This window comes from Mycena indigotica, assembly GCF_014461135.1.
Source record: "Mycena indigotica strain 171206Taipei chromosome Unknown Mind.scaff0008, whole genome shotgun sequence".
Lineage (NCBI taxonomy): Eukaryota > Fungi > Basidiomycota > Agaricomycetes > Agaricales > Mycenaceae > Mycena > Mycena indigotica.
The window spans coordinates 1,022,960-1,037,199 of NW_023503007.1; the positions used below are offsets into that span (position 1 = coordinate 1,022,960).

Here is a 14,240-nt window from a genome sequence, read left to right on the forward strand (position 1 = left end):
CGGGTCCCACAGATTGGATGGGAGTGGGACTGGCGCGAGTCCCACTCCCACCATTCTCGTGTACCCTCCCAGGAACAGGGATTAAAATTGATTATATGGAATCAAGGGAAACGATTTTTGCCGTTTCCACAAATCCACAGCTAATAGCACTAACAGTAGTTCATCTGCCGCTGTGAGTCATTCCGGAATGCACCGTCTCCGCGCGGAGTCGCCCTAGGACAAGGCATGCCAGTGTCTACAGGACTATCATAATCCAGGATACACATTCCTCGTACAGGTACAATCAACATCGATATCGTGGACTGACTAGGCGATCGTAATAAGGAAAACTTGAAAGGCGAAAACAGCGGGAACAAGAGTGGATAATTTTGAGTAAAGGGAATGCAAGGAGGGAGCAAGCGGGATCAAAAAACAATCATGGGTTGCTCACGCTCGGCTTGTGCCGGCGCTCCCCCATTCCCATCGCTGCGCTCTCGCCCGTGACGACTGTCGACGCGCCCCCAGGTGTGGGCGGCACTGCAAGCCCCATACGACCTACAACCTCGTCAATCGCGCTGATGCTCCCGTCATGCCCATAGCTCGACGTAGACATCGAGTCAAACGAGCGGGTAGAGTCAATCGATGCTGCACCAGGCATTGCGCGCCGCTTGTGCCCGAAGCGCGCGGCGGCAACAGCGGGGTCAATGGGCTGTGGCTCGGGCGAGGCAGACGGCGAGGCGTAGGGTGTGTAGGCCGGCGGTGATGCGCTGTTGAGGCGGGCGAGTTCCGCCTCCTGGGCTTGCCGTGCACGAGCGTGGTCGGCTTCTTCGCCTTCAGGTACGCTGTCCATGAAACTGGTCATCCCGGCTGGTGGTGTCCCCGGCGTTACTGTCGCGGACCCCGATCCAGACGGGCCCGCCTCCTGGCTGTTGTACGCCGTGCGAAGCGTCGATTGCGAGCCCTTATGACTTGGTCCTGGTGCCGAATGTGGCATCCCAAGCGGATATGGCTCAATGCGTTCCTCGGGGCTAGCAGCGAACTGCAGCTGTTGTGTGTGGCTGGGCGGGGAGCTCGGTCCAGAGGTGCTGAAGTACGACAGCGAGTGGACACTGCCAGTATGGGCCTGGGTGTTGGTAGTGTAGATCGTCCCCGGGCGGTAGCCAGTGCCATGGCCGGAGCGCGTCAAGATCGACATCGTCTGCCCGTGTGGCGAGGAAATAATCGATTTGCCCGACAGGTCTGACATCGAGCGGCCGTGGATCGTCGGCCGCGAGAAGTATGATGAACGGCTGCCCGCCACCTGTGTGGCACCGCTGCTCTGTCCCCGTTTGTGGCGGTAGAGCAGGGTGAGAACAACGGCGAGGGCAACGACGACGCAGCCACCGACTACGCCGCCAACGATGGCCCCAATTGGCTTCGACTTGTGCCCAGGCGGCGGCTTGAAGGGATCTAAATCGGGCTTGTCTGCGGCCATATTTAGTCGACATATCACCTGAGATGGCGAAGCTACACGCACGTTGATTGCTGACCAACTGGGCCTGCTGCACGTTGAACTTGCCATCTGTCCATCCCGTCGCTACCATCTGTCTCAGAACCACTGCGGAATTTCTAACAACGACTTACGGTTCGTGCCTGCCCAGAACGGGATCAGCGTGTCCGCGCGCAGGGGTATGTTTGACGGGAAGTATCTAACAGAGACGCTTGTCAGGTCAAAGAATAGACAGGAGCCAGACCGCGCGTACACGTCTGATTCGAAGGCCTGACAGAGTTGGGAATAGCTGGCCCATCTATCGCGTGGGTCGATAAGATAGCCAAAATCGTGTGATTGGAAACGCACGTCTGGATCCCAGCATCGTTTAGCTGGCACGCCGTGCAGGCGCTTATGAGGTTGTATGCTGCCCAGGAACTAGAAATATTAGGAATGCTAATCGATGCTTGTGGAAATGCAGCGTTGGAGACGCACCAGCTGCAGGGAGTTGCTGTCGTCGCATTTGGATTTGTATACTGATTTCCCGGCGTCAGGACAGGGACGTCCCAGTCTAAACGAATGAAGGGCTGATTAATTAACTACTGAAGAAGAAGGAAAACGCACTGTTAGTAGTGCATGCCCCCCAGACATACGCTGTTAGCAAGCACGGCGTGTTCCCAGCCGCGTTGTCTGCCCACTCGAACGAGGCGTCGCACTTCGCCTCCGATTGGAGACCGCGGGTGTCGATAACCGTCGCAAGCGCTGAGGCGCCAAGCGTAAAGATCGTGAAGACTGAGGTATACATCGCTGGGTGTTGGGTCGTTCGGGAAAGAGGGAGGGAAAGGGAGTGGGGGTGGCGCAATCGACGACGGAGAAGGAGGGAGATGAAGGGCGGGAGAAAAGAGGACCTCGGTATCGCCTCGCTATGTCAGGCACAATGCTGATCCAGCCCGAGTGACCCGGACGGAAGCTTCCACCGGTCACCCAAAAAGGGCGTTTGAAGGCGATGCGGGAGGCTGATTGGCTGCGCGGAGAGCGGCCATCAGCGAACGGCGTCTGGTGGGGGGCAGCCTTGCCCGGTGGGGAAAGGCCGGGCACGGGCACGGAAGGCGCTGCGATAAGACGCCCCCGATGATTAACACAGCCGGCCAGGCATAGGCGCGCGGCTAAGAATAAGAACAAGCTGCTGGCGCTGGGAATAGAAGTTGCGACCCATGCGTGGGGGCGGCAGCAGGCAGGCAGGGGACACGCAGCGGAAGCAGTGAGGGGAGAGGACGGCGGAGGAGGACAAAGTGGGCACGAATCAGAAGACCCGCGTCGAGCCGTGGGCTATTCGCCGATGTCGATGGCTTCCTTGGTCGCCGGCCAGATGAGGCTGGTACGGGTGCCCATGCCAGAGTGGAGCCCTCCCTCGAGGCTGGCTTCGCGTTAATTGAAAGTCGCACGGAGGGAGGATTCAAGTTGGGTCCTGGGAGGAGACGAATGGTGGTGATGGAAGAAGAGGATGACGTGGCGGGTGTGGGAATGCATCAGGAAAATGACAAAGCCTTCTGAGGCCTTCTACAAGGCCCAATGGGCCTTGTAAGGCCTTCCAAGGCCTTGTAGGAACTTCTAGGTCCTTCCATGCCCTTGTGGGTAGTCCTTGTGGGAGGGCCTTCTACAAGGATTGTACAATGCCTGTTTCAAGGCCACAAACAGGAGTTGTACAATCATTCCACCATGTTTGCGAGCGTAGCGAGCATATTCAGTAAGGCACGTGAGGCACCCAGACAAGTTTTGGAATAGTCCCATCAAAAAATCTTGATGGGAAGAAACCTCTTCAAACTCACACAATTCTGGTTCATTCGGCGTAAAACTGAGCATTTTGCGTGGATAGATACAAAATAACATTTATAAAAAAATTTAAGAGCAAAAGAATCACTTTTGAATGAGTTTGAAACCAGCCCGCGGGTGCCACCGTTCGACGCGTTCAACACGCTCACGTGTCGGCATGCCACCACGCGTGCATTGTCCTGAGGGCAACTCACACTTTGTTTTTGCTTCCACCATGCCTGCCGTTCACTCGAGATGTGTGCCTCCCATGGACGAGGAACCGCCCCCACCGCCGCCACCGCAATTAATGGACTGCACAAACCTTGTTCGGAACCGCCCGTGTCCTCGCTGCTTCAAGGTCGTGCCAATTACTGCACGGGCTTACAATTACAAGCGGAATATGTGCATACCGTGTGGTATCGAGGCTGCCAACGCGGAGGCAAGCCAACGCGTCCGCCGGATGGAGACTCTCCGAATCCGCATCCCCAATCGGCCTCCGGCACCGGGAGAGGATTGCACACTGTGCGGCGAGTGGTTCCCGCGAACCTCTCTTTTTGCTGCAACACAAAACGCTCCCTTGCGCTGCCGAAGGTGCCGAACTCGCGAAAAATGCACCAGTCCGAGGTGCAAGCGGCCTATCTGCAAGAGGAAACACTTTGAAAAACCTGGCGGGGGTCTTTTCAAGAGATGTGATCGGTGTCGCGAGTCTGCGACGACGAAGATCGCTCACCGGCGGGCAGCTGCCACAGCGAAAGGCCTGCAGTTCTGTGCTGTTGGCTACCATGATGTTGCCGTTGAAGATTGTACAGAGAACGGACATTTGTTCGCGATATGCAACGCATGCCGAGCGCAGAAAAGAGCGAAAAATGCGGCAGCGGCAGAGGAAGAAGCACGCAGGCAGGCAGAACTCGATGGTGATGAGGCACAGGGCGACGATGATGCGGAGGGGCGCGAGACCGTACCGCCGGACGAGTTTGATGAAATATTCGGAAATGGGGCGCACTTCATGGATGTTGATCTTCCCGAGGATGCTGCCTTGGGTTCGCGAGAGACAGAAGCGTTGAAAGCCTTCAACGAGAAGCTCGACGAGTTGCAGATCAACCACTGCGATGGATGTCGAGAGGAGGGTTTTCATCTCAAAATGAAGACGCCGTCCCGCTGTACCCGCTGCTTTTCGTCGACTGCCGAAACGAGGCCTTGGTCGGATGAGAACAACACCAATCCGAGTAAGTTGCGCTGCCAAACTCTCGAGCCCGATCTGAGGAATACTTTAGCACCTACCACCGCCGTTCCGTCCAAGCTCAAATACCTCACCGACATGGAGGAAATGCTCATATCTCGCGTCAAGACTGTGATGCAGGTCCGCTGGACAACCGGTCGGCAACTCACCTACAAGGATCACATCGTCAACCTACCGCAGAACATCTCAGAAATCGCAACGAAATTACCGCGGCTTCCGGAAGATGTGGATATTGTCCTTATTCGTCGGGAAGGACTTGATCTCGAGCACCACGTTGACTTTGTTGTTCGACGTGAGAAGGTCCGACGCGCTCTGGCGTATAAGATTGCCCACGACCCGCATTACGCCGATCTGCAAGTTGATGAAGAATCACTGAATCAGCTTCCGGAACATGGATCCGTCGTCGGCCGAATTCCGACCTGCCGGGAGGGGGCCCAAGACGGAAGCTCTGGACCAGCGGGCCCGACGGAGGCGGCAGGGACTGATACGGACGAAGACGACTCGACTGTCGTGGGTGGCGTGCCAAATCTCGGCGGACAGACAACACGCGAGGTTCCTGCGATACGTCGTCAGGCGGGACGAATTGCTGGCACTGCTTACCAGCAGATAGTTGTAAGTGCGGCTTGACGCATCGATAACCTCGCTGATGATTAGATTAGATTGCCGCACCGACTGTCGGCACCGATCCAATTGCAGAGTGGACGCCGGGGTACATGACCCAAGCGTTCCCGACCCTGTTTCCGGATGGCAGCGGCGACTACTACCAAAATCGCATCCGCAAAGTCGATTTTGGCGATTATCTTTGCCACTTGATGCGCTTTGAGGGCGGCCGATTCGCTCGGCACCGCCGTTTCCCGTGGTTTGCATTCAACACGCTGCAACGCCAACGAACACACAGTCAGTCAAAGATATTTGTCAAACAGAACCACGATGCCGGCTGTATGTCGGTCGAGGAGCTCCAGGCCCTTCTACAAGAGGGTGACGAGACCATCGCACGGAAGATGATTCGATATGGCGCCAAGCTACGTGGGGACGCGGGCATACTGGCATGCACGACGGAACGAACTTACTGATATGATCAACGCAAAGGGATCCCCAAGTCTCTTCGTCACTCTCAGCGCTGCAGATTTGCAGTGGCCCGACCTCCATCATCACATGCCTCATGAGCAAACCAACGCCGAAGCCGAAGCCGCCCTCCCAAACGCGAACAACCCAGAACCTCAGCCACCACCAGCCGCAAATAATCCCGCCTCGGCACGTCGTCAGCGCCGACTGGCCTTGGAGCGCAACCCGCATCTTGCCGCGTCATATCTTGACCAGCGCGTCCAGCTGTTCATGAAGCATGTCATGGGTGCGATCTTCCAAATCAAGCACTTCTGGTACCGCTATGAGTGGCAGGAGCGGGGGAGCGGACACGTACACGGGTTCCTGTGGCTCAAGGATGCGCCCGACACCGATGGTATCGACTGGGACGCACTCAAGAGCAACGAGCCGCTGTCGGAGGAGCAGAGCATGAAGATGTCGGCGTTCAAGAACTTCTACGACAAGATCATCAGCGCGACAAACCCATTTCCTCGACAAGACGAAAATTCGCCGTTGGTGGGACAGCACCCATGCAATCGCGATCGCGCCAGCCTGAAGAACGACAAGCAAGAGCTTGCCGAGTTGCTGAACTGGGTCCAACGGCACACCAAGTGCATGCCGGGCTACTGCCAGGTGAAGCGCAAGGTCCCCGGGCAAGAGTAAGCCCAGGTGGTCTGTAGGTTCGACTATCCGATGAAGACGTGCCGGGAGGCGGGAATTGGGCGAGATAGTAAAGGTCGGGTGTGTTTTGAGCCGCGACGCAATGACCCGCTGTTGAACAACTACCACCCGGCGATGAGTCTTGCATGGCGCGCCAACATCGACATCAAGCCGGTTCTGAGCAAGGAAGCTGCACTAAAGTGAGTATTTGGGCAGGCAGGCAATACTTGAGCTCATGCAACACACAGTTACATCGCCAAATACGCGACGAAAGCCGAGCGCCAAGCACCCGGTTTCCCCGAGATGCTCGACGGGGTTGTGAAGCAGATGGGCGGTGGGAGCGGGACGGCGCAGTCGGCCTGCCAAAAGCTTTTGAATAAGATGCTCGGGGAGCGTGCGTATTCGGCTCAAGAAACAGCGCACCTGCTTCTCGGAATTCCCCTCGTCCGAACTTCGGTGACATTCCAAACATTGTTTCTTGACAAAGATGGCGGCCTGCGTCAGCTTGAGGGAGAAGAGGACCGAGGAGACGAGGAACTTGGCGTAGAGGATACCGCGGAGGAACCTGAGGGTCGAACAGTTACGAGCCATTCATGGTTGCAGAGGTACGCCTGTTTTTCGTTGAGGAGGCTTGAATTGACGCGGGTATAGATACATGCAACGTCCAGAGAGCCTCGAAGACCTCTCCTTCCATGAACTCTTCCGAAAATACTCCTGGAGATGCAATGAGTGGCGGCCTCGGCGGCAAAGCGCAGATGTCGTTGTACGCACCTTTCCCCGCTTCTCCCCAGACCCAGAGTCCCCTCTCTACGCCGAATACTGCCGCACCAAGGTCATGCTCCACCATCCCTTCCGAACGGTCGCCTCCCTTCAAACTCGCGATGGCGAAGAAAGATCGTGGGCGGAGTTGTATGCGGAGTGTCGTACTGGCGGACACGTCCATCCAAAGGATACGTTGCGGTCGTGGGGACGAGGAGAGCCGTCGGCAGGCCAAAGATGACGAGGAAGATGAAGAGATTGATCCCGAGGTCGAGGAGATGACGGAAGAGGATTGGCAGCTCTTCGCGCGTGACCATCCAAATTTGGATGTTCCCCATTTCGGTGATGATGATCTGGGAACGCGACCCATCGACGCTGCCTGGGATATACATGCTGCGCGGCAACGTTGGCAGCATGTGGACCGGATGGCCAAATACCTTGACGAGCAGCGGCGCGAAGCGGGAGCCGATGCTGTTGCTGAAGAGCCTGCTCCAATCAATATCGCCACGCTGGCCAATGAACAGCGTACCATCTACAACCTCTTTGTCTCCGCCTACCAAAGGATTCTCGACGGCGACGACGCGCCTCCACTTCTCCTTAACATCGACGGGACGGCGGGTTGTGGCAAAACATACCTCATTCACGCGATTTGCCAACAGCTCCGGGCGATGGCCTCTCTTCACAACCAGCCTGACCCCGTGCGTGTTCTTGCACCATCGGGTGTGGCTGCCTTCAACATCCGTGGGCGTACTATCCACTCCGCCCTCGGGCTTCCGACAAACTCTGTGTTCCTCCCTCTTTCCGGCTCCCGTCTTGCAACGCTCCAAGAAGAATGGCGCGGTGTCCGGTTCGTGATCGTCGACGAAAAGTCGATGCTCGGCTTCCGAATTCTGTCGAAGATGGACTCCCGACTTCGTCAGCTCAGTCCTGAACACGTGGGTGACCCATTCGGCGGATTCAATCTCGCTCTCGTTGGAGATTTTGCCCAGCTACCCCCCGTCAAAGATATCGCGATGTACTGTCCGCCACTTAGCGGCGACTCCGAGAGTGCTGTTGCGACCCGAGAGGGCTACCGCCTCTATCGCCTATTCACACAATCCTTCACGCTACGTGTGGTCCATCGACAAGAGGGCGATTCGCCCGAACAACAGCGATTTCGGGAACTGCTTCGACATGCATCGACCGGTTCTGTCAGCCTCGATGACTGGAAGCTGTTGCAAACTCGTGCACAGTCAGCACTCATACCTCAAGACCTCGCTCAATTTGGTGACGCCATTGGTCTCTACTCTCGGAAACAAGATGTCAAAGCCTTGAACTTGCAGGAGATTCAGGCGCTCAACGAGCCTTGTGCCCGCATCGCTGCCCGACATGATGGAGGCTCTGTGGCTGAGAAGGCTGAATCGGATACTGCCGGCGGGCTTCATCGGCACTTCATCGTGTCGCGCCGTGCCAAAGTCATGATAACACGAAACCTTTGGCAAGAACACGGTCCGTTTGTTATTTCTCAATTGATTGAACCCATCTAATCTCCGACTTGCAGGCCTCGTCAACGCCACTTTGGGAACAGTTGAAGACGTTATTTGGTCGGAAGATGCAACATCCGCCGCAGACCTTCCTTTGGTCGTGCTTGTTTCCTGCCCAGACTACACCGGCCCCACTCTCTGGCATACCGATGGAGGAATCCCGATTGTGCCGGTACCTGTCGTCAAATCGACATTCGACATTGCCGGGAAACACTGCACCAGGACCCAGGTTCCCCTGACACTGGCTTGGGCAGTGACAATTCACAAGTCGCAGGGTTTGACTCTCCGAAAAATCAGGCTCGGACTGGGGGATCGGGAGTTTGCCGTTGGTCTGACTTTCGTGGGGCTGTCGCGGGTGAAATCTCTTTCGGATGTTCTTTTAGTTCAACGAGTGGATTATTCGCGCGTACAGAAGTTGGGCGGAAAGAATTTGCAACATAGATTAGACGACCATTCTCGTAGATATCCATCATAGATGTAGTGTACTCAAAACTCAGATTCGAAGCGAGCTTTTCGTCGCGCGCGGTTCCATATTATGTACACTAGTAGTAAGAATCATAATGGCACTCTACTGTACCTTGGTGCACATTCAATGCAGACATCATGATGCTCAGACTCAACTTGAAGTTAGACTTTAGCAAGGACTGCCACTATAATATAGACTATAGCTATAATGTCAGGAGAGCATTGCCTTATCTATGAAGGCATTTATCGCTGTTTAATCGAATGTTGGGATCAAAGTTGGAAGTCGGAAGTCTGAACTTTTGTGTGACATGCAGGGCAGGTGTAGTTGGTACTCAGAAGTTGAAGGCCATACAAATAGAAGTCTAACTATGATTCATTTTTGTGCTTATATCCAGTTTTGACCATATTTGGACTGATGTCTGGAATTTTTATTATTTTAATTATGTTGGCCAGTGTTATTTGACTCTGAGCTGTATAAGTATCAGTTTAATCAAATGGTTCACATTATACTTGCACCTTAAAAGCCTACTTAACATTGAATAAAGATCACTAAGACCATTTTGAGCAAGAAAATAGTCTTCTCAGCTGTAAAAAAATTCCAACAGTCAATATTTAATGCAAAATATGACTTTTGCTAATTCATAGTCCTGTACTATTTTGTTCAATTTGGCCAGATCACTGGTTTTGATAAACTCAAAAATTGCCAAAAAATCTGAGAAATCAAGCAAAAAATATTATCAGTGTTTCTGTCAGGGGAACCCCCCCTTTCGGCCCCTCGGAGACACGTCCGACTCCGGTCCGATTCCGGTTCCGACTCCGGTCCGGCCCTCCATCTCGCCCGCACAATCACCGATCCATCAACACCCTCCCGACAGTCGCCCTGGGACCTCGCCTGCGACACTGCCCAAGCCTTCTGTGCCCGACAGTGGCAGCTACGGACAAGCAGTATATAGTCAGCTCCCTAGCAGGCAGACCCTTAGAGTTTCTTCTCTTTGGATCCTCCCCTGCTAGGTCAGCTTCATTTGTATTCGCTTACCAATGTTCACGCTTTGGATCCTCCCCTGCTAGGACCTTGATCTCGGGCCTCCGGGGTTGCCCTTACATGTAGCTTCTATTCACGCTTTGGATCCTCCCCTGCTAGGCTTTCGTCAGAGTCTCCAGGGTTGTCCTTACAGCCTGGACTGTTTTGTTGTATAATATATCAGCAATAGCTTTGAACTGGCATCAATATCATCCATTGACTTACTGATAATTCAAGGATAATTTATTCTACCTTATGTTTATTTTATTTTTATTTTATTTTCTCTCTCTCTCTCTCTCTGTTTTCTCCTTTCAAGGCCCAAATATGTCTGCCACAAATGTCAAATTATTTATAGTTTATTTTAGCTTTTGATTAGATGGCCACTTTATAGGTGGCCTATAAGTGATAGCACTCAATACTACATATCTTTACAATAGCTGATTTATCCAAGTTCAGAGTTCAGAGTTTGCACTTCCATCATATGGTCATGTGACTGGATTCACAAGTCTGAAGTTCACACTTTGGTCCAACTACCAACTTGCCACTTCAGACTTGCCTCCAACTTCTGACTTCGAAGTTTGATATTACATAAATGATGTGACTTTGACCTTCTGCATTAATTAAACAGTGAAAATACACCTCATACTTATGGACATATGAACTCTAAACACTCAACATAGTCCCCCAAGCATTGACATCAGAGAGGTCACTGAAATTTCACGAAGTCGAGCCGAGGGTGATGACAAGTCCAAGCTGACGAAGTTACCGGATCTACTCCGTAACATCACGGACGATCAGCGGACGATCAGCAGGAAGCTCGTCACTCCGTCACACACCCACTTTTCTTTCCCTCCCTCTTCCTCGTCCCCCTGCGCATCGATTGCCCTGTACGTGCAAAACACTGCCATTCCCCCGACTCATCTAACAAAGTAGCAGTTGCGTGTCAGCCTTACCATTCGCTGGCCGCCGCCAGCCCGCTTTCGTCATAACAACGATGCTGGATCCACTCTGAGTGCGTGGTGGGCCAAGGTGTGTAGCTGTGAACTCGTTGACCGCGCTCATCTCTTTCAACAGCCATGTCCGGGTGGGTCTACATCAACGTCATGTCCCGTCGGTTTTTAGTGCGGCATGGGCCGCGGTTGCTGTGGGCGGCGTTGTACGCAAGGACGGTGAGTGCTGGACCCATTTCTTGATCATCCCGGCTGAGATTTGAGTAACAGATACTGCCAGCACCCGCCATCGCTGGGGCTCTCTGGTCGGCCAAGGTGTGTGCTCGTGAACTCTCTGACCACGCTCATTTCTCTCAACAGCCACATCCGGGTGGGCATATCATCACATTCCATCGGTTTCTAGCACCGCATGGGCCGTGGTCGCTGTAGGCGGCGTTGAACGCGAGAACGGTGAGTGCTGGACCCACCTATTGATCATCCTGGCTGAGATGCGAGCGCCAGGTACCGCCAGCACGGTCCCCCCATCGCAAAGAGCCAGCGTTTGGATCATTGAGCGCCAAATGCTGGCTCTGTGCGCGCATTCGGCCTCGAAATCTGAGCCGCGGCAGTGCTCTTATGTACGCTCTCGGCAGTAGGGTGGGGCCGCGGACGAGGGCAGTCAACGCGTTGGTGGCGGGCGCGTCGGTGCGGCGAGTGCAGTACGGACATTGCTGTGTAGCTGGATGATTGAGCTGGTATTACCTTTGTATATTAGCTACACTGCAATACATTTTGTGTGTATTTCTACCCTGGTTGTGTCTGCCTAAGAGTCTTCTAGACATCCTTGTACATGTCCTTGTAGAGGCCTTGTATGGCCTTGTGGGCCTTGTAGGCCTTCTACAAGGATGAGACATGACTTGTAGAAGGCCTCCCACAAGGCCGGCCTTCTACGACCTTGTAGGCCTTCTACGGCCTTGTAGGCCTTCTACAAGGCCTACAAGGCCCTCAGAAGGCTTTGTCATTTTCCTGATGTGTGATCATGATGGTGATGGACTGATGCCAAATCCACGGCCAAATGTGCGGAAATGATAATCTCTAGTAGCTTGACTTTATGGCGAGTGAAAGTGAGTCCTCTGCGGGAAGCTAAATCCTTCCACTGGCAAGGTCATCCACACCGTCGTCGCAATAATAATAATCCAGTAAGTACTTACGCCGAAAATGCTTGTCGTAAGTTGAACAACAAGCATACGATGTGAGATCGAGCGAATCATCCACCACATATCTTCCATTTCTAATCACGTTCCAGGGCCCACAGTCAAATTTCAAATTTCGTCAACATCTAAAGCCAATGTCGATGACTCATCGAAGTGATCCGCCTGCGATGGAATGATGATCGACAGCCACGTCATCATTCATAATTTTCTTTCCTCCACTCACCACCAGACGCTGAACTCTGCGGTGGGCGTCTATTCGGCGCCATGCGGCCGCGCGATCACATTTACCTCCCATCATCCTTCTAGATCTCTGCTGCGCCTTCTGCACGGAATGCTATGGCACAGCCGCGACGTCGGACGGCTACCACTCTCCCTTCCCCACCATGAAGACGATGGACGACGTCTCCCACTCGCCCGACGCCGACGACTGGAAGCTGAGCGGGCGGGCCGACAGCTACGACACGTCCTCGGGCTCGTCTGACGCGCAGTCATCAAGCACAGTGCCTGGCCCCGGCGAGCTCAGCGGGAAGGCGATTATGGCGCTGGGAAGGGCGACCATCCGCGGCATCGACCACTTCGTCATCATGCGCCAGCTCGCAGTCATCGCGGGGCAGTTCCCGCTGCGCGGAGCTGCTGGGGAGAGGGAGGAGGAGGTGCGAGAGATGTTTGTTGATTTGCTCGAGTTTTCACGGTGCGTGTATCCGTTGTCGCGAAGCCAGTTCCTAATGATGAGGATAGACCAGGACTGTACCGAGAGGAGGTCAACAAAAAGGCGCTGCGTCTGCTGCTTGCCCAAATCGCCACGGGCGAAACGGCGCTGCTCATCCGCGTGCTTTCGCAGTGGGACAAACTCGAGCTGAAGCTCTTCCTTGCGGAAGTGCTGGTCCAGTTGGCCCCACTTTGGTGCGTGTCTATATTCCCACTCCTACCCCAACACCGAACATTCACAGGAACCCCCGCTTGGGCTCTTTCCTCTCCGCTCCACTCCTAACCGCCTACACCAATGCCGGGCCACCCACACCCATGACCCCGCTGCTCCACTTCTTATCTAGGCTCGTGCGCACTCGTGCGTCCATTTGTCAGGTGACCCTCGATGTAGGGGTTCTCGAAGTCATAGCAAGTCTTCGGGACTTTAGCCAATGCGTTCCGTTTACGAACGTCCTACTCCTCGACATCGCGGCTTATCCAGAGCATCGACAAGTCCTCTCGGCCCACCCGCTGCTCAAGCTCTGGCCTCTCCATCCAATCACTCAGGATACTGTTTGCCCGCCGTTCGCCACGCGAGAGCGCGTCATGTTCCTTAACTCAGAACGTGATATTCTGGAAGCTGACTTGGTGCTATATGGGACCATCAACTTGTATGTCCTTCTATCTCTCTCTTCGTCTTTCTAATCGAAAACAGACTCTCCTTGATTGCTTTGCCTTGTATCTCTGGACTGGACTCCCCGCAGCTCTTCGCCGGACTAGCATTCGGCGTGGAGTACGACCAGGCACTGCGGGTGTACCTGCTTACGAGCCCGTACAAAGCCAAGGTTGCGCTGCTTTCGCGGATATTCAGATACGTCCGGGAGTACTCTGCAAGGTGAACAGAGTGCCAATGCTTGTTTCTGCAGCTGACTTGAATCGATTAGAAAGGAAGACGGACTCCGTAGCCGATACTCCGTTCTCTTTGCGCTCAAGCTGGTCTCCGCTGCAGCGTGGGGCCCCAGCAACCGTGCGGCTCTTCTAGATGCCGGGGTCATTGGTTTCCTCGTTCGCATCGTCGAAACCGAAGTGCCCCAAAGCTATGCTGGAATTGCAGCCAGCCAAATTCCAGACCTGCTTGCTATCTCGCCACCCACCGGGAAGGCAACGCGCTCACGTGGCCGTACACGCGCAAAGACAGAGTCGCAAGCCGAGGCGCCGGAAATTGTGCCGTACGATCTGTCAAGCGTTCCAGCGGGAATATGCGACGCCGGCCTTGCGCGGTTGCTCGGCGGACCGTTGGCTCGGACGTCCCGTCTCGTCGGGCTGATCGCAGCAGCCTTTGCGGCGCTTTTCCCGCCGGAAAGTGGACATTGACGTACTTACGAGGGAGACGGACTCGA

The 14,240-nt window shown here is 54.5% G+C and overlaps 2 protein-coding genes across 2 annotated transcripts; one reads left to right on the forward strand and one right to left on the reverse strand.

The window, feature by feature from the left end:
- Positions 1-415: 415 nt before the first annotated feature.
- On the reverse strand, positions 416-2,348 carry MIND_00915900 (uncharacterized protein; the record flags this gene model as incomplete). Its single annotated transcript, XM_037365793.1, has 7 exons — positions 2,072-2,348; positions 1,943-2,018; positions 1,817-1,885; positions 1,722-1,766; positions 1,603-1,667; positions 1,496-1,555; positions 416-1,443 (listed from the first exon to the last, which is right to left on the reverse strand). The coding sequence occupies exons 1-7, from the start codon at positions 2,250-2,252 to the stop codon at positions 416-418; spliced, it is 1,524 nt and encodes a 507-aa protein (XP_037217205.1). The 5' UTR covers positions 2,253-2,348.
- Positions 2,349-12,536: 10,188 nt separating this feature from the next.
- MIND_00916000 (uncharacterized protein) lies at positions 12,537-14,214 on the forward strand (the record flags this gene model as incomplete). The annotated part of the gene is made up of 5 exons (XM_037365794.1): positions 12,537-12,844; positions 12,892-13,056; positions 13,104-13,511; positions 13,556-13,735; positions 13,785-14,214. The coding sequence occupies 5 exons, from the start codon at positions 12,537-12,539 to the stop codon at positions 14,212-14,214; spliced, it is 1,491 nt and encodes a 496-aa protein (XP_037217206.1).
- Between the last annotated feature and the right edge of the window lie 26 nt (positions 14,215-14,240).